The sequence below is a fragment of the Paramormyrops kingsleyae genome, chromosome 12 (assembly GCF_048594095.1).
Source record: "Paramormyrops kingsleyae isolate MSU_618 chromosome 12, PKINGS_0.4, whole genome shotgun sequence".
Lineage (NCBI taxonomy): Eukaryota > Metazoa > Chordata > Actinopteri > Osteoglossiformes > Mormyridae > Paramormyrops > Paramormyrops kingsleyae.
In genome coordinates, this window is record NC_132808.1 from 22,270,233 (window position 1) to 22,288,224 (window position 17,992).

The 17,992-nt window shown below is 47.8% G+C and overlaps 1 protein-coding gene across 4 annotated transcripts; it reads left to right on the top strand.

Annotated features, from left to right (window-relative positions):
* The first annotated feature begins 296 nt into the window (after window positions 1-296).
* sec24b (SEC24 homolog B, COPII coat complex component) lies at window positions 297-17,605 on the top strand. 4 transcript variants are annotated; one of them, XM_023795877.2, is made up of 24 exons: window positions 297-595; window positions 1,904-2,488; window positions 2,750-2,896; window positions 4,575-4,685; window positions 6,191-6,268; window positions 8,572-8,738; window positions 9,057-9,241; window positions 9,610-9,712; window positions 9,823-9,949; window positions 10,098-10,207; window positions 10,323-10,435; window positions 10,798-10,916; window positions 11,290-11,345; window positions 11,430-11,636; window positions 11,724-11,847; window positions 12,423-12,581; window positions 12,731-12,904; window positions 13,278-13,388; window positions 14,692-14,864; window positions 15,248-15,385; window positions 15,663-15,767; window positions 15,845-15,937; window positions 16,277-16,380; window positions 16,725-17,605. In XM_023795877.2, exons 1-24 carry the CDS (start codon window positions 514-516, stop codon window positions 16,837-16,839), a joined length of 3,486 nt encoding a protein of 1,161 aa, XP_023651645.1. In that variant the 5' UTR covers window positions 297-513; the 3' UTR covers window positions 16,840-17,605. The 4 variants fall into 4 exon arrangements, with proteins under 4 accessions (XP_023651645.1, XP_023651646.1, XP_023651648.1 ...); XM_023795878.2 differs by having other exon boundaries at window positions 9,826-9,949; XM_023795881.2 differs by lacking the exon at window positions 297-595 and adding an exon at window positions 654-723.
* Window positions 17,606-17,992: the final 387 nt, after the last annotated feature.

Genomic DNA, 17,992 nt, shown 5'->3' on the forward strand with positions numbered 1-17,992 from the left:
AAAACATTGTTTGTACATATGTATTATATTTTAAGTCCCAGAGGTTACAGTGAATATGTCAACAAAGCAAATACTTATCCTCTGGGACGGCTGGTGCAACGCGTGGAATATACCATTCCATATAATAAGTAAAGGATAAACTTTACATGAATGCGGAGCATAAAAATAGTGACTAAAAATCCCTTTACGCAACCAAAAAGATGCATGAACGAATGTGATAAAGGCATTAGACGAGGTTGGGCTGAGGTCATAATGGTGAATAAATGCGGTTCCCCGCAAGCGGCTCCCATCATCACTGTGTGCGCGCAGGTGGCGCCGCGGCGCCGCTCGCATCCAGCATCCAGCCGCAGAGCATCAGCTAATCCCACGTACTGGGACGGAGGGCGTCCGTCGAGCGCTCCTAACGGCGCTGTTTGCCATTAATAAGAAACAAAGTGATAGAATAATTAATGGTGATTCACCGGTTCACCGCATGAATTTATTTTTTATTAACAAGAAGCGCTGAAAGGAGAGATGTCGGCGAATTTGAACCCCTCCGCCGGGTACAACTTGAACGCGACGCAGAACGGAGGCGCAGCTCCTCCCTGCCAGAACGGTAGGACAGGCCGAGGCCTTTAAAGGCCTAGTTAGCATAATTTAGCCTAGCTCGGTCTGGCCAACCTGGTTACCGCTGAGTCAGAGAAGGAGGGGGCGGTCGTTTCGGTCTAGTTTCTGGCTGTTGCGGTGAGTCATGTGGATAACTATCGGCCCGCCGGTGGCTGCGGCGGAGAGTACTGTGCTGCCCGCCGGTTAGGTTTAGGTACGTTAAGGGACGGGGCTGGCGAAGTGGTGAACCTGTTAGCCGTAGCCTGGGAGCGGCCTCTGTTTACACGGTAACCTACTGGCTAGCTGGCTCAGAAAGCCACTTCTTTGCAGTCGGCTGGACAGGTGTCATAAAAAACCCTAATTTCCCTTCAGATAATTTTCTTCTAGGTAGCACTAGGTATTATGTCTGACCACAGAGACCACCGACTTTATTAAGGCGCACGTTATAACGGGGGTTTCGACTCCAACCCCTAAATCCATTTATCTGGCAGAGGTCAAAATGCAATATACTGCTAAAACAGATGTGCGTGGGGTTTTTGTGAGTTCTGGCTCACATTTAAAACCCGAGTATCTTTTATCTGCCCACTTCATGCCTCTGTGCTTGTTAATTGTTAGCAAGGTAGCAAGTGTCCTCGATTCGCTGCGAGCAGCATCATGGCTGGATTAACGACACCGCCGAACGAATCGGTGCTTTATTTTTTATTTTTATACATGCACTTAACTACCATTATTTAAAAGCTAAATGATGCACTTAATTCAACAGTCTTTGCCTTTCCTTCGTCCGAGATTTCTTAAAGTCACAGGAGCCAAAAACGTTTTGTTTATTTGGACGCATTTTTTCTATCACCATTTCTATGGATTATATATATAGCCGTGCATGGGGTCTTGGTCATCAGGAGGAAGTGCAAAGTGACAGGAATAAGCAAACAGACCTGTCCACTGTCACACTGTCATGTCATAGACACGTTTTCGTGCTGTTTGTGGTCATAAATGCAGGGCTTGGGTGCAGTGGTGATAGTGTGGGGCAAGTTGAGGAAAGAAGCTTCAAATATTTGTAGATTTTCTGTCCTGCAGTTTGGTGTTTCTGATTGAACCTTGATTATCCGGGTGCTGCATTCTTTGTTTATGATTTTTCTGGCGTCCTTATTAGGATGTGTGTGTGTGTGGGGTGTGCATCTCTTTATTGCTGTGGAATTTTTAACCTGTTTTCAAATGCCATTCATTTGATAGTTTATCTTATAAAGTAAAGCTTTTCCTATGCAGTCCAATCCTGTCTGTGTTGCTGCTTATAAGTGAAAGTACCTTGGTCTCTTTCCAGGCCCTGGACAGACATACCCGTCCGTGTACCATGCCGCAGGGTATTACAGCTCCCATCCGCAGAGCTACCCTCCTGTAATGGGCCAGGGCCCCGCCCCCTCCGGCAAAGCCCCCGTCATGAACAGCCAATACCACCCCAGTTACTACCACAACAGCCACCCCCAGCCAGTTCAGCCCACTGTCAGGGCTGGCCCCCCCGTGTATGATGCAGCCCAAACGCAGGTTTCCCAGTCTTGCAGTGCCACCGGCGCCCCCCCCTCCAGCGCTCACCATGCCCCCCAGCACCCGCCACCATTTAAGCCGCTGACTAGCTACCCGGCCCCCTACTACGCACCATACCCCGCCTCTCAGGGACTTGCAGCCACAGCTGCTTCGTCCGCTCCACTATACCCCGTGGCCTCATACTCCTCAGCACCAGGGGCCAACCAGTATAGCACGGTGCGTTCCTCGCAGGCCCCCCAGGCCCAGCTGTACCAGGGCCCCCCGGGAATTGGAGCCCCTCCCACGGCTGTTTCAACAGCCCCCTGCACCTATGCCAGGCCCCCGAGCGGCCCCCAAGTGGCTGTCAACGGCCAGGTTAGCGCAGGTAAGCCCGACTCGTGCCACAGTACCGTTTCAAAGCAGGTCGTCGATGAGCGTTTTTAGCAGTTGTGGCTTAATCTTTGCACGGACATCTGCATGGTGTCTTCCCCAGAGACATGGCTGTCCGCCATCTCCCGCCTTTCTGGGGATGGTCATTAAAGACATAAGCTTTTACATTATAATCCATGAAAGGAAGGAGATCTTTTTTTTTTCTTGCAAGAACAGCTTGAATGGGTAAAATAATAATTATTGCTTTTCTCCCCAGTTTCGTCTCCTGTTCTTCAGCACTATGACCAGACTCAGCCAGTTGTGACCCAGTCCTACAAAGCCCTCGATGGTGATGGTGCTGGGGAGAGACCACCATCAGGAACTCCTTCCAATTCCGTGCATTCTTCTCCAGGCCATCATCCTGGTAAGACCCTGTTCCAATGAATTGTGTTTTACTCCTCAGATACTCTCTCACAACCTCTTGGTGTAGAAACAGTTCAGCTCCTTTGGTTTTAAGGAAGAAAATCCTGCCCAGTGTAGCTCAGTGGGCTCGTTTGAACTGGTAATTTTGCCAGAGTTATTGTTCTTGTCAGTAATCAATCAAAAATCCTTCACAGAAAAATGTTGCACGCGCCCTATGCTAATTGAAATTTGGATGCGTCAAATCCGTCATGAATGTCAGTAGGTCCATCATGGCCTCATCAGAGGCTGTGCCAGAATATGAGTTCTATAGATGAGTGATGTCATGTCAGTAGAGATGTTGCTAGATCAATCAGCGTAACTTTTTTTTTTTATTTCAATTTTTTTTTTTATCAGATTGTTGCTGTTGGCCGTAATCATGCCTTGCAGTTTGTGAATGTTGACTTTTGGGTAGTGCTCTGCAGTTTTTGCATTTTGCTTCTGTGTTTGGGGAAAATCCCAAACCATGCTTAGAAGTACAGGAATGCAAGTACTTAATCAGTGTCCATATAATTAATTCACACTAGGATTTAAGAGTAGGGTAATGTTGTCTTTGTCAACGAATTCTGCAAAATTTGTATCTTGAGAAATAATTTGCATTGTCCTCAGCACTGGGCAACAAGTCCATGTCCTTAATCCCCGTGATGCCTGCCTCGCTGTCGGCTGTTCTTTCCGTTTGAGAAGCCAAAAGCTATTGTTCTTTTACTTGAAACTTCTTAAAGATGGACGTGTATGATATCAAACACAGACAGCAGTTTCGCTTCTGCCAGATAGCCTTCAGATCAGAAATTTCTTCATGCTATGACACAAGCTATTACGAGCAGGGGAAGGGAAAGATAAAAAGCAAAATGAAAAGCTTCCTCCCTGTCTTTCCTTGATGACAATCAGCCTGTGATTTTGTCTTTGTATTATTTTATATCAAAGGACCACTTTTGTCTTGTAATGTTCGCAAGCCTTTGATTATATGAAACAAATTGATTTTAGTAATGTCACGGGTGTGTTACGCTAAGTAGTTTGCCTAGTACTGTTAGCTACAACAAACATGCTTGTATAGTCATCAGACGATTCATAATATATGAGAACTGTTCCTCCCTTAACATCCCTTAAAGAATGTCCAACACTCAGGGGAGCTGTCATAGAGAAACATGACTGTTACAGCTTCCTGCTCCTCCTGCTCCTGCTTTGCAGTCTCCTGGGCTCCTAGTGGCTTCTCCTTTGATAGGAGAGGATATCGCATGGCTAATTTAGCTTTTCTTATACAGGCTGGACATTCTGACGTCCGAAATCCACAGTCAAGCCAACGCCATATAAGCTGTGCTCAAATGTGAAAGCAATTCCAATGTATGGCTTCAGTGTCTGTGATGTGTGGTCACGTACCTCACATTTTCTTGGGAGTGACATTTTCACCCAGATGAAAGCTGTTTTTGTTTTTCCACCTGTTGGTTCGAACGCATGGAGTGTGGTCTGCACCCTGTGAACGAAAGCGGCACAGATGAGACGGTCTACAAGTCCTGGCCACGCCATGTTTGCCAGTGATATCAGGCTTTGCCAGTGGCTGTGCAGACCATGGCCGGCTGACCTCTGACCTTTGACCCCTGACCCCATCAGCAGCTGACAGTTGTTTGTGCTTCTCCACTCCACAGGCCCGCAATACGGATATGTTGCTAATAGCGGAGGTAGGTCGTCCACAGCCGCCCCCTCGTCATCGAGCTCCGATGATGAGGACGATGAGGAGGAGGAGGATGAGGAAGCAGGTCTGCTATAGCTTTTACTTGCCCACCTCTCCACGCCCTGCCCCCCCGCCTTGCATTGACCATCGCTCTCCCCCAGACCCGTCTCATAGCATCGCTTCCCCCCACCTTCCAGACCCCATCCCATGTGGCCTCTTATCCCCTCCACCCCCCTCAGTCCTTGGTCTCCACACTGTCCGCCTCAGCTTGCCCCATCTTCAACCTCTGGAGAGGAGGAAACGGAGGTGTTCAAAGGAGATACTGTGAAGCAGCGCATTTGTCCCTGCGGAAGGCTTAAGGCACTGGGGATGTCCTGACATCTGGATCATAAGCAACATTCGCCATTTCCCCCGGAAAAACTAACAGTCTTTATCCTAACAGCTCTGTGAGTCTATGAGAGCCAACAAACTCTTCTGTATCTTCCTCTTTTTTTGCGTTCTTATTTAATAAGTGTGAGTGAGTTTTCTGTGGAGGTTTCACAGAAGTTAAACTCGGTCTGGTTTGTTGGCAGAACTTGCATAACCATGTGATCAGTCACTAGTTTTCAGGTTACTGTGCTTCACTTTGCCGTCTTTCTTCTCTTTATTCTTAGCTAGACCTTTGAGTGTTTCCCGTTTTCATTGGCGGTGCCAGACTCCGCCTCTTCTGCAGCCTCTGGTCCCACCGTCTTCCACTGTCCGAGCGTTCGGTCTGAGTGGGCCACCTTTGACTCGTGCTTCTCATTTGGGTCCACGCCCCGTGTCGAGTGATGGCTTATCCCTGTTGCCTCGTCTCTGCCCACCCCCTGTTGGCACAGTTAACAAGTTTTTAAATATAGCCGTCTTGGGCTCCCCTGCCGCGATGGCAAAGAGCAGAAGCTCCAGTGTGGCTCCGTGGGGGGTTCAGCCGCGGCTCGTTACGGTCTCCTGCGAGCCAGGCGTGTAATTGGGTCCCCGTGCTGCACGATACTGCAGACAATCTCCTTCCTGTCTTTACTAAAGCCTTCTGGAAACATGAATGCTGTTTTCTGCAGGCGGAAGCCTATAATCGCATCTCCTCTGAAATAACCCTTTTGCCGGGAGGGGGCACAGCCCCCCAGCCTGGCTGCTGTGTGTGTGTGTGTATTTGTGGGTGGGTGTGACCCATAGCATCACAGGTCCACGTGCCCTCCTGCTGACCTAATCCGGCGACGCACCATCGTCATAGCTGGAGTTTTAATTATTTGTGGCTTTCGACGGTCTCCCATGCCCCTCCCCCGGTTCTGTTGCTCTTGTAGGATGAGAGATTTCATCTGGGATAATGGAGATCGCCGGGGAATCTGCGTGTGCTATCTCGGTACTGGCTCTTATCTTCCACTGCCACGCTGGGATTAACCCACCCAGATTAAAAAACCCCTCCCCCGCTTCAAGCCCTGGCGATTGGGGAAGACCTTTTTTTTTCCCCAGATTTCTGAGGCTCTGCTTCTGGAAGCTGGCTTCCGTTCCCATCCGTACACCTGATGCCCCCTCCCTTACTAGCAAGCTTTCTCCTCCTCTCCCCCACCCCCCCAGGGGCTGACAGCTCCACCACAGGCAGCAGCTCCCCCGTCCCCAACAACTACGAGTCCCTGGAGGATGGAAGCTACCCAGGTAAACCCCATCTTGGTCATGTGACCTGTGGAAGGACCCATTGGATGGACAGCTTGGGTAGCTCTCCTGTAAAATGCTCAGTGTATTTTAGTAATGGTAGGATTGGTAGGTTTTATGTGGCTTAGGTTAGGGCAGTTCTGTGTGTGTGAATGTAAGGCTGCTATAGTAAGGGGTGTAGGAACCAGGGGGACATGTACCCTCAATATTTAATTTGACTTCATTCATCCACCCCGCCCCCCAATAAATACATCTTTGCATTTAAATTTTCTTTACCAGAATAAGTAGTAATTTGATCTAATACTCTCTTGTCACAAATACATTGGACATTCAGCAGTCCTGAAATAATGCACAAGTTTTCGAGATGGATCATGGGTGTGTGTGTCGTCGTATGAACAATTCCCGAATACTGGTATTTTCAGTACAGCTGAAATTGTTGCACAAAAACAGATTTTAGTCTTAAGTGCATTTTAAGAAAATGAACGCAGAAATTAGAGAGACTGAGAGCATGAATTAGCCTGGGTAGAATGAATGAATGAATGAATGAATGAATGAATGAATGAATATAGTAATGGCCATATCAGCTCTGTTTAATGTTTTTTATTATTGACTTGAGTTCCAGTAAAATGAAAAAATGCTACAAAATAACGTTTAAAAATTGTGTACCAATGCTTTCACTTGTACAGCTTGTAGTGTATTTACACGTGTCAGGTCTGTGCAGTAATATATGCCAGCTTAATGCATGAAACATCAGCACAAGCTGTCTGATAATCTGCTAAAGGAACAAACAACTGGAAGAGCAGAAGACTGCAGAGCAGCTGAATGAGCCGACAGACAGACAGGCTGCCAGAAGAGAGAATGGATCAGTGGAAAGAGCAGGCAGACTAGAAGAGAGAGAGGCTATAGATGAGGTGGAACAGCAGACAGGGAGATGGGAAAAGAGAAGCTGCAGGTCATCTGAACCAGTTGATAGGCAGGAAGAGAGACTGCAGAACACCATGTTAAAAAGGTGTGTGTCAGAAGTGTTTTATATGCAGGAACAAGATTAGGAAAAGATCGAGGCCACAATGTTTTTGTGTTTTAGTGCCTTGGCTGCTGTAGGAGTAATGATATGGAGACAGGGATAAAGACTCCCAAAGATGTAGATCCTGTTTACGCACAGCCGTATTGGATCCATCTGCAGTTTACTTATGCTAAAAGTAGCAAAGTGCTCAGATTTCAAGAAAGCTGGATTAAATCATTACGGTCCAGCTGTACAGCCAGATTTGTGTTTTAATTGTGTGAAAGCGTGTAAAGATAACAAGTCCCCATTCATTTGAAAAGCTGATCCTGCATTTTTTTCTGGACTCGGATACTATAACAAAACAAAACAAAAAAAAGCCATTGACAGATTTGCATTTCAGGAAAGGAGTGCAGTGCAGTGCCACTTAGTGACAGTTATTGCAAAGTCAGAGCCTGTTATCTACAGCAATGTTTCCCAACCCAGTCCTCAGGGACCCACAAACAGTCCACATTTTTGCTCCCTCACAACTCCCTACTAAGAGCTGAGAGGGAGCAAAAATGTGATCTGTCTGCGAGTCCCCGAGGACCAGAAGCCTGTACTACGAAGCGGGGTTACTGTCTTATCGGGGTAACTTGTCGGATTTAAGGTAGTCTGGGCAAAATGTAAGTGAACGAATATGAAGTCCAATTAAACTGTAGTATCTTAAATCTGACAAGTTTCCCCGATAAGCCAGTAACCCCGCTTTGTAGAACAGGCCACAGGTTGGGAAATTATTTCAGAGACTGCAGAGGTTAGCTGAGGACTTCTGGAAGAGCCCAGGCCTCTGTTTGGTCAAGCAGAAACCTTATTAAGGTTAATTATCATAGTTCATTTTCCTTCCTCAGAGGCAAAAAAGTTTTAACTCTCACTGGAGATGGCTCTTGATTTCGATTGATTATCAAATATATATCAAGTAAATTTTGTTGTCGTTGATTTCAAACATAATGTTGTTACATATTGTCTGTTGTAACAAAATTTCGCCCAGTGATCTCAAGTCATCTTGACACTTATTCATATATGCTGTTTTTAATAAGACTGGAGTTATGTCTCTTCCAGTATCAAGGTCTCTCCTACACCTTTTACTGTAGTCATGTGCAGTATGAGGAGTAAAGTGCATTATTAGAGTCGCCTTCTAAGGCCATAAACAAAAGTTTGTGGGTTTTTGCTAGTAAAATGAAAGTAGGTTAAAGTTTTGCCTCTCCAGTCACTTGCCATCACTGTGTCATCGGTTCTCTCAAATCACTGTCTCCTTCACGAAATTTAGACTCCTCCTCGCTTCCCCCGCCGCCGCCTTCGTCCAAAGCGGTCCCACCTTTCGGCTACAGTTACCCCAACCTCCACCCGGCTTACCAGCAGAAACCAGCCAGCAGAACAGACACCACACCCTCTTACGGTGGATGCAACCCACCTGGATATCAGCCATTTTCGCAGGTATGTTTTGCACGGAACTTTGCGCGGCGAAACCCCTTGAAGTCCCCCTGAGGATTTGTATGCTTTTAGCGGCTCTCCTAACAGAATGTTATCAGAACCAGAAACTCCATCCATCCATCTTGCAGCCACTTATCTGGTACAGATTTGTAGAATAGAGGGAGAACTTCTCCAGCTGAAATTTCAGATCTCTTTCCGTACATTTAAAAAGCAATAACTGAATTTTTAGAAATGAATATGGGTGAAAAGTGTGCCTGTGTGAGAGAGAGACGGCAGCTAATCTTACTTCTCTCTCCCCCCCCCCCCCCCCCTTGTTTGCAGCCCTTCCCCAACATGTCCCAGCTGTCCACCGCGCTGGGGGGGCTCAGCGGGGTGCCTGAGCTACAGGTGGAAGGGCTGCGGCCGGTGAACCTGCTGCAGGAGAGGAACATCCTGCCCCCAAGCCCCCTGCCTGACCCCGAGCCCAACCTGAGCGCTGACCTCAGGAAGGTCAACTGCAGCCCAGAGTGAGTGTCTGTGTCTGTGGGCTTGTATGTCCCACGTTGCGGGGACCAAGTGTGCCCACAATGTGACACAACCTTTTTTTTTCTTCTTCTTTTTTTAGCTTGTGGGGACATTTTTCAGGTCAACAAAAACCACAATTTTACAAAAATCAGTGAATGCAATTGGAAAAAAAACAAAAATGGCAAACGTCTTGTTTTCTTGTATGGTTACTTATAGTTAGGGTTAGGGCTGAGTAAAGGTTAGGGATTTTGTAGTTAGGAATATATGAAGTGTGTGTGTGTCAGGTTTGGCTATAGCTGTTAGCATATGCCCAGACTCGGGGCTGCACTGCCTAACTCACATCAGTGCCCCCCCTCCTCCACGGTTACAGCACGTTTCGATGCACCCTGACCAACATCCCCCAGACCCAGGCCCTATTGAACAAAGCCAAGCTTCCCCTGGGCCTGCTGCTGCACCCTTTCAGAGACCTAACGGTAAGGTGATGCCCCCCCCCTTCCGCGTCAATACTGTGCTGTGCCGCACGGCCATCCTGACGCACCATCTGTCTCCGCGTCTCCGCCAACCCCTCCCCCTCCCCCCGTAGCAGCTGCCGGTCATAACGTCCAACACCATCGTCCGGTGTCGCTCCTGCCGAACCTACATCAACCCATTCGTGACTTTTCTGGACCAGAGGCGCTGGAAATGTAACCTCTGCTACAGAGTCAATGACGGTAGGTGCTTCTGGCTCTGAGACTGCAGGAGAAGGTTCTGCTTTGGTCCATTTGTTGGCTCAAGAGATAATGAACCATAATCTCTTACTGTACAATTACTGTTTGGCTGCACTGGTTATGTTAATATTTGTTGTGTGTTTCTTTTTAGTTCCTGATGAGTTTATGTACAACCCCGTGACCCGTTCCTACGGAGAGCCCCACAAGAGGCCGGAGGTACAGAATTCCACGGTGGAGTTTATCGCCTCCTCGGATTACATGGTGAGGGCTTCCGGCGCAGCCAGCAGGGCGGCGCACTTCACCACGTGGTGCTTTTTCCGACTTGTACCTGACCTCATCACATCTCCAGCACTCAGATCTACCTGTCTGTCTGTAGCTCCGCCCCCCTCAGCCTGCCGTCTACCTGTTTGTGCTGGACGTTTCCCACAATGCAGTGGAGACTGGCTACCTGACCATCTTCTGCCAGTCCTTGCTAGACAACCTGGATAAGTGAGTTTTCAAACAAGAGGCAGCAATTCTGCTCTAATATACTAAATCAGAGCTAAAAGCTAGCAAAGAATAGCATTTTGTTCATATGAAATACTGAAGAATTTCTGATGCCCCTTTGCCTAAGCCCCAAACGCCATTGTGATAGCTCCATGTTTTCTTGAAATGTTATCTTTTGAAGAATAATATGTTTCCGTGTGTTTTAACAATTTTGCCCTGTGGATGAACAGTCCGGATAAGCCTTCAGTTTTATGTAGACCTATATATGGTGTATAATGAATCGCATGGGGTGTCCTGTGTCAGGAATTTGCATTCAGAAGCCTTGTCCACATTGATCTCACCCCACTCCTGGTTTCCCCCTCCAGGTTACCAGGCGATACCCGCACCCGGCTGGGCTTCGTCACCTTCGACAGCACCATCCACTTCTACAACCTGCAGGAGGGTCTGTCGCAGCCGCAGATGCTGGTCGTCTCTGACATTGAAGGTGAAAGCTCGCTCTTCTGCTGCCGTTAACTTTGTTATGGGGCTCACCTGCCCCTCTTTATTTCTGTTAGATTTGCAGATAATTGACAAAAAAATAACAAAATAGTGATTGCAGGGTTAGTTTATAAACTGCCAACAAAATTTTCTGCATTTAAAGGCACAGTTAGTACAGTATTTAAATGGATTCGATATTGCGGGCAATAATTTCGTAGCTGATGCCGTATTTCCCATCAAGTGCTGTCGTTTTAATCATTTATAGAGCTGGTTAGTTTAATGCATAATCACCTACACTAGGGCTCTTGGGTGGGATTGGACCCAACATCCTTCAGGGTGTGAATCCATCACCTTCACTGGTTCATTCCATCTTTTTCCAGATATCTTCCTCCCCACCCCCGACAGCCTGCTGGTTAACCTGAAGGAGAGCAGAGAGGTAAGAGGTGTCCCTGTGATGTGATGGGTGCGGCTCTGTGGAGGCCTCGCTCGCCGCTTTCTGATCAGGCGTCCCTGTTTGCAGCTGGTAAAAGATCTCCTGAGCTCCCTGCCCGGAATGTTCACCCACACCAGGGAGACCCACAGCGCCCTGGGCCCCGCCCTGCAGGCCGCTTACAAGCTCATGTCCCCCACGGGCGGCCGCGTCTCCGTATTCCAGACCCAGCTGCCCACCCAGGGGGCTGGCCTTCTGCAGTCCCGGGAGGACCCCAACCTGAGGTCCAGCACCAAGGTACCCCCCCCCCTTCCAGCTCCATCACTTGGGAAAACGGAAGCTTGCTTTCTGCGTTTCATGACGTCGACCTTCTCGCCATCGCAGGGAGTTCAGCACCTAGGCCCTGCAACGGACTTCTACAAGAAACTGGCACTGGACTGCTCCGGCCAGCAGATAGCTGTGGACCTGTTCCTGCTCACCTCCCAGTACTCAGATTTGGCCTCGTTAGGTGAGGAACGACCAGAAATTGCTGCTGCTTCTGCACTATGCCTTTAGGCACATGACCACACGTGCAGCACATGACCACACTCTCCAACTGAGAAATGGACCATGATTTCTACTCCATTTAAGTAGCTAGTTAATGACGATACTGGTGGGCAGAGTTGGGTAATTCAGGTCCAGAAGGTAAAAGTTCAGACTGGGATTTTGTTTCAACCAACCAGCATGAAGAGTCACAGTCACGGTACTCAACTGGCTGGTTGAAACAAAATCCCAGTCTGGACTTTTACCTTCTGGACCTGAATTACCCAACTCTGCTGGTGGGTGAGTTTTAGTTTTTGTTTAAACACAGTAAAAGGAATGCAGTTGGTAGAATGACCAAAATCTGGGTAACCTGGGTAGTTTCAGTTTAAAGCACAAGGATAGTTTATATTACGTTGTGTGCCGGTGAATCATATTGGTGCCTGTTGTGCTAATGATGTTAGCGCCTGTTGTGTAACACGGTCAGGTTGGTGTGTGTGGTTCCAGACCCGCAGAGAGATGTATGTGTCTGAAATTCCCTGAGGTCGACCCGTTCCTTTCCAGCTTGTGTGGCCAAATATTCAGCTGGAAGCATCTATTACTACCCGTCGTTCCACCACGTCCACAACCTGCCGCAGCTGGAGAAGTTCCAGAAGGACCTGCAGAGATACCTGACCAGAAAGATCGGCTTCGAGGCAGTCATGCGGATACGCTGTACTAAAGGTCGGTCAGGCTCACTTCTGTGTGTTTTTAACCAGAGCAGTGCTGGATTCATGACAAACCAGGGCCGACGTGATTTGAAAGTGGTCTTTTCATGTGTGTGTCTTCAAGCCCTCTGTCTCCCTAACATTTAACCCCTACTTCTTCACCAGGCTTGTCAATCCACACGTTCCACGGGAATTTCTTCGTCCGTTCCACGGACCTGCTGTCCCTGGCTAACGTCAACCCCGACTCTGGCTTTGCTGTGCAGATGTCCATCGACGAGAGCCTGGCCGACACGTCGCTCACCTGCTTCCAGGCCGCGCTCCTCTATACCTCCAGCAAAGGTCAGGCTCCGCCTGATAAATGGTGCCATTTTTGGGGGCAGGGCTGACACCTCCCCACTGATGACCTCTCACCTTTTAACCATGTGTTCTCTATTGGTTCTCTATCATGTTCTGGCGTGCCCCCTGCCAGAATGTTTTCATTCCAACCCTACCTTAATCAAGTCCTTAATAGGCTAATAATGAATGTGGCAGGTTGCAAGCACTTTTGGTTGGAATGGAAACATTCAGGCAGGATTGAGAACTAATGTGCTGAGGCACAGAGCCAATGAAATGCAATTAGCATCTAACCAGGTGCAATAAAATATATACAAATGCAGTAGGTTATATTTGAATAATGGCTCTCTGTCAAATATGCACCTGTCTGTCTCCGCAGGGAAGCGCCGGATCCGCGTGCACACGCTCTGTCTGCCCGTCGTGAGCCAGCTGAGCGACGTGTTCGCGGGCGCCGATATTCAGGCCGTCACTTGCCTTCTAGCTAACATGGGTGAGTGTGCCGGTCTCCCGGACCTCAGAATGCTTCGCTGTCTCATGCACGGTTTTCCTCTGCAGTGCCCTATAAAGGACCCTTCTGAAGATGACTAACCGCGTGTTTGTAACTAGGGGTGGGCAGTACACCGGTGCCAGTCAGGTGTGATTCTGCACCGTGATATGAATTTGCGCTATACCGTTAACGCCACGATAAGTCAACAGCTTAATTATAAAAAATAAAGCATTTTATTTTCTTTGAAGCTTCAGTTGTCATCCGAATACTTGTCCTTATACAGTCTACGTAACTGGTTTATCTGCGTTGTGTAAATTTTCAGAATTTTTCTAACTTAAAATTAGCGCTACCAAAAGCCAATAGTTTGCAAACCCTACAGAGTATTTACCATGTAATATAACTGTTACATACTTTTAAATGTGTGTGCAGACTTGTCTCGATTTGAAAATCTAACGGCAAGCAGCAGACCAACCCTGCGTTTTATTGTAAATGAACTGTAAAATACACTGTTTTCGGCTGAAGCGGCTTGTCGTTCCGTTTGCTTTGACCGCGGTAAAGAGAGTTTGCAGTTAGCAATTCGGGAGTCCGTTTAAATAAACTCAACAGTGCAGTGGGATACACTAGTAAACAGTGTTTTTGTTACTCGTGATGTGTGAATTCAGATGACGTCATCCCCCACCCCAAAATCTGCCGATATTATACTTTGCCTTTTTATTATCTAACGTGAATAATAAAAGACTTCACCATATAAACAGGTCCAACCAGGCTCATTCTCACCAGTCTGATTTGTGAATTTTCATGTATCAGACATTTCCAAAGTCATTTTTTATATCTTCTCGAAATAAGACCACCTATACCCAACAGTAATAACAATTAAAGTACTTAATATATATTTAAAAAAAAAACATTTAATTTACAAAAGACATGCTACTCTGCCCAAAAATATATTAATTTAATATATAAAAGTAAAATAAAAAGTGATATTTACTGTCGCTGTACAAAAAGTGAAAAATACCACAATAATTTTTAGGTCATGTCGCCCACCCCTATTTGTAACCATGTAGCTTGGTTGGAAATTCATGCTCACCCACTCACCTCATGCATGTAATTTAGACAAAGGGCAAGTACAAAATCTCAACACTAGCCTACTACCTTGTAATAAATAAATAAATTAATTACATTTTTTCGCTGAACAAGCCCAGTGTACTAGTAGTGAAAATTAAGTCCCACCCATGCTTGCAGCTGATTTAACATTGATGTAGCGTAAAAATGGGTGTGTCTCCACGTGTGGCCTCTCTCCGTACAGCCATCGACCGATCAGTGTCCTCCAGCCTGTCGGATGCCAGGGATGCCCTGGTCAATGCTGTCGTGGACTCCCTGTCTGCGTACCGCAACACCTCGAACCTGCAGCCCGCAGGCCTGGTGGCCCCTAGCGCCTTGCGGCTCTTCCCCTTATACGTGCTGGCGCTGCTCAAACAGGTGAGGCTTCAGGGAGCCACCTAGTGGACAAAGGTGGTGCTGTAGAAATGGTTAATCGTGAACTGGGCGTAGTACTGAAGGGAGGATTTGTTTGGAATGACGAGTCGAGTTTTGCTTGGCATATATCACGGTTGCTCTAGCCTCCCATTGGAAAGCCGCACTCTCCAGACGTATCGATTTTTCCTCCATCCAAGAATCACCACATTCAGCTTTATTTTCCCGACTCAGCTCAGTGGACGTCACTTTATCAAACTGCACAGTGCAGAGAAAGAATATATTTTTTCCCCTTTCATGACAAGGTAACCAGGAAGAATGTGTTCCGCAAGTACGGTAACATTCCTGTCTTTAAATAACTGCTGCCGCTGTCCCCCCCCCACCCCCAGAAAGCCCTGCGCACGGGCACCAGCACCCGCCTGGACGACCGCGTCTTCGCCATGTGTGAGTTCAAGAGCCAGCCGTTACAGCACGTAATGCGCTTAGTGCATCCCAACCTGTACCGTGTGGACAACCTGTCTGACCAGGTGGGTGCCCCCCAGTGGCCGGCGGGGTGCAGCGCAGCATGCCCACATTCCGCTCTGATTGAGATTCAGCTGGCAGTGTGCTTTTTCCTACTAAACAGACTCAGACTAGGATCCAGGTTTTACAATATTAGTTTGTATAAGACATTCCGCTGATGTTTTAATAGATCATCTGCTCTGTACCCCGAGGCTGTCCTTCACCTTTTTTTAAAAAAAGAGAAAAAATTACATAATCTCTTTATTTTGTATTTATATTTGCTTTCCTCTCCCCATCCTGCAGGGGGCGCTCCACCTAAATGACCGCATGGTCCCCCAGCCGCAGCTCCTCCAACTCACAGCCGAGAAGCTGACCAGGGAGGGCGCCTTCCTGATGGACTGTGGCAGCGTGAGTGTGGGCCGCCCCCCTCCCGGTGCCCCCGTGGGGGGCTGTGTCGCCGCTTACTCCTCTCTTCTCCCTTCCAGCTGCTGTACCTGTGGGTAGGAAAGTCCTGCAGTGAGCCTTTCATAAGAGACGTCCTTGGCTGCCCGGACCACTCGTCCATCCCACAGAATATGGTGTGACTGGAGCCTTAGCGCTCGCATATACTTATAACTCATAATTCCATTATGACCTTTCAAGCTGTTTTATTTCTGCTTGAAATTTTAATGCATAATTATTATTTTTTTGTCTTGACTACAGTTATATTGGAGCTTGCAGGTTGTGAATTGTCGTAGGTTTATCTGCGTGTTCAATTTTATAGTGTTTTTATCTTTGTGTAACACTGGGTTTGTCCAGAGATACAGTGTCCTTAAGTCATAATAGATTGAGGTATAAGTGGGTAAAATGAAGTTGGTGTCCGTTAAATAGCTAAATGACAGGCATAATAATGTGATTAAATTTTCCTGCGTCCCCAGTCCCAGATCCCGGAGCTGGACAACCCTTCTTCAGCGAGGATGAGGACGTTCCTCAGCTGGCTGCAGGAGTCACGCTCCTTTTGGCCGGTTCTTCATGTCGTGAAGTAAGTCGGCTGGGCGGGAGTGAATGTTCTGTGTTCCGTGAGTGCGGATGCATGACAGTCATCCAGGTGCAGCACCCAGTTTCTGACACTTTGATGTCATTTTTCCTCATTCCCCAAAAGATCTTCCCTGATCTCCTGCCAGATGATGTTGTGATGATAGGTTTCCATGTTATGAATGGCATAGAAGCCCTCGTATAAACAGTACCCAGCATGTTTAAGCTGATTATATTCTTATAGAAAAACAACATTTAGTACTGTTAGTCTAAACAGAATTTGATAGCCTGCCTTCTGTTAGTGTGTTTGAATTGGACTGATGATGTAAATCGGCCTTCTTGTCCTGTCAGGGATGACGCTTCCGCCAAGACCAGCTTCTTCCAGCACTTGGTGGAGGACCGGACGGAGTCGGCGTTCTCCTACTACGAGTTTCTCCTCCACATCCAGCAGCAGATGTCCAAGTAGGAGGCCCCGGGCACACCGGAGCCCTCGGCGCAAAGCTAGTAGTATCTTCACAGCACCTGCTGCGTGACCCATGTTTAGCGGGAGACCTCCACTTGACTTTCCTAGGGTAGAACTACAGAAGCGACAGCAGCCCGCCCCTTCCTTCCAGTCCACCAATCGGTGATGGTGAGCGTGTGGACGGGGGGAGGGGGGAAGAGATGACGACGGCCGGGATTGGCCGTGGGTCTTGCACCGTCCTGTGGCGCCTCTGAGTGCGCGTTAAGGAGCTTGTTTACCGGTTTCCTGTCTGTGCTGCTGACCAGTCCCCTCTTGCTGGACCCGTGGGCCTGTGCTGGAGCGAGAGGAGCGAGGAAGCGGAGCATCGCGTCACGTCATGCCGAGAAGGGCCCCCCCCTCCCCCCCCGCATGATGTCACGCTTCACCACGTTTGTGACCCGTGTTCCCTTCCATCTTTTGATTTTTTATTTTTTTTTTTTTTATTATTATTTTGTTTTTGGATATACATCATTGAACAAACATCCGACATCTCTATGCTAACCAAGACACTCCACCAATCCCATCAGATGCCGCTCAAGAGTGGTGGTGCCCCCTTTCTGCCCAGAGAAACTCCTCCTCCCCGCCCCGCCCGCGTGCTCGGGCGAAACTAGTTCATGTAACATCCCTCTTTTTTGGGCAGTATGAGCAGTTTTTCCCCACTTTGTAATTCTCTTTTGTGTAAGATTATTTATGATCTGCTTATTAAATAAAACAAAGGTATTTTGCTTGATCCTGGTTATTTGATAAGTCTATATTTCTGATGCTGAACAGTGGTTGTGGAGGGGGGCTGACCTCCAGCTCTAGTGATGCTTGCATACAGTGCAAGGTAAAGAATATTTTATAATAATTGGTACATTATTGATCCCTGCTGGCAAATTCTCTTTACGCCTCTCCCAATTTGCTCTCTATGGGTGACAGCAAGCTGGCCCCCAAAGGGCGGCCATCTGTTGTGGCGGTAAGAGCCTTGCTCAAGGACCCACAGATGTGCTGAGGCCAGGCTTGAACCGGCGGCTCTCTAATCACAACTACGGAGCCTCACGTTGCTGTTACTTAAAGGGGCCACTAGATGGCTCCCTCTGTAGCAAGAGTAGCATAGAGCAGTAGCTTTAGAATAATG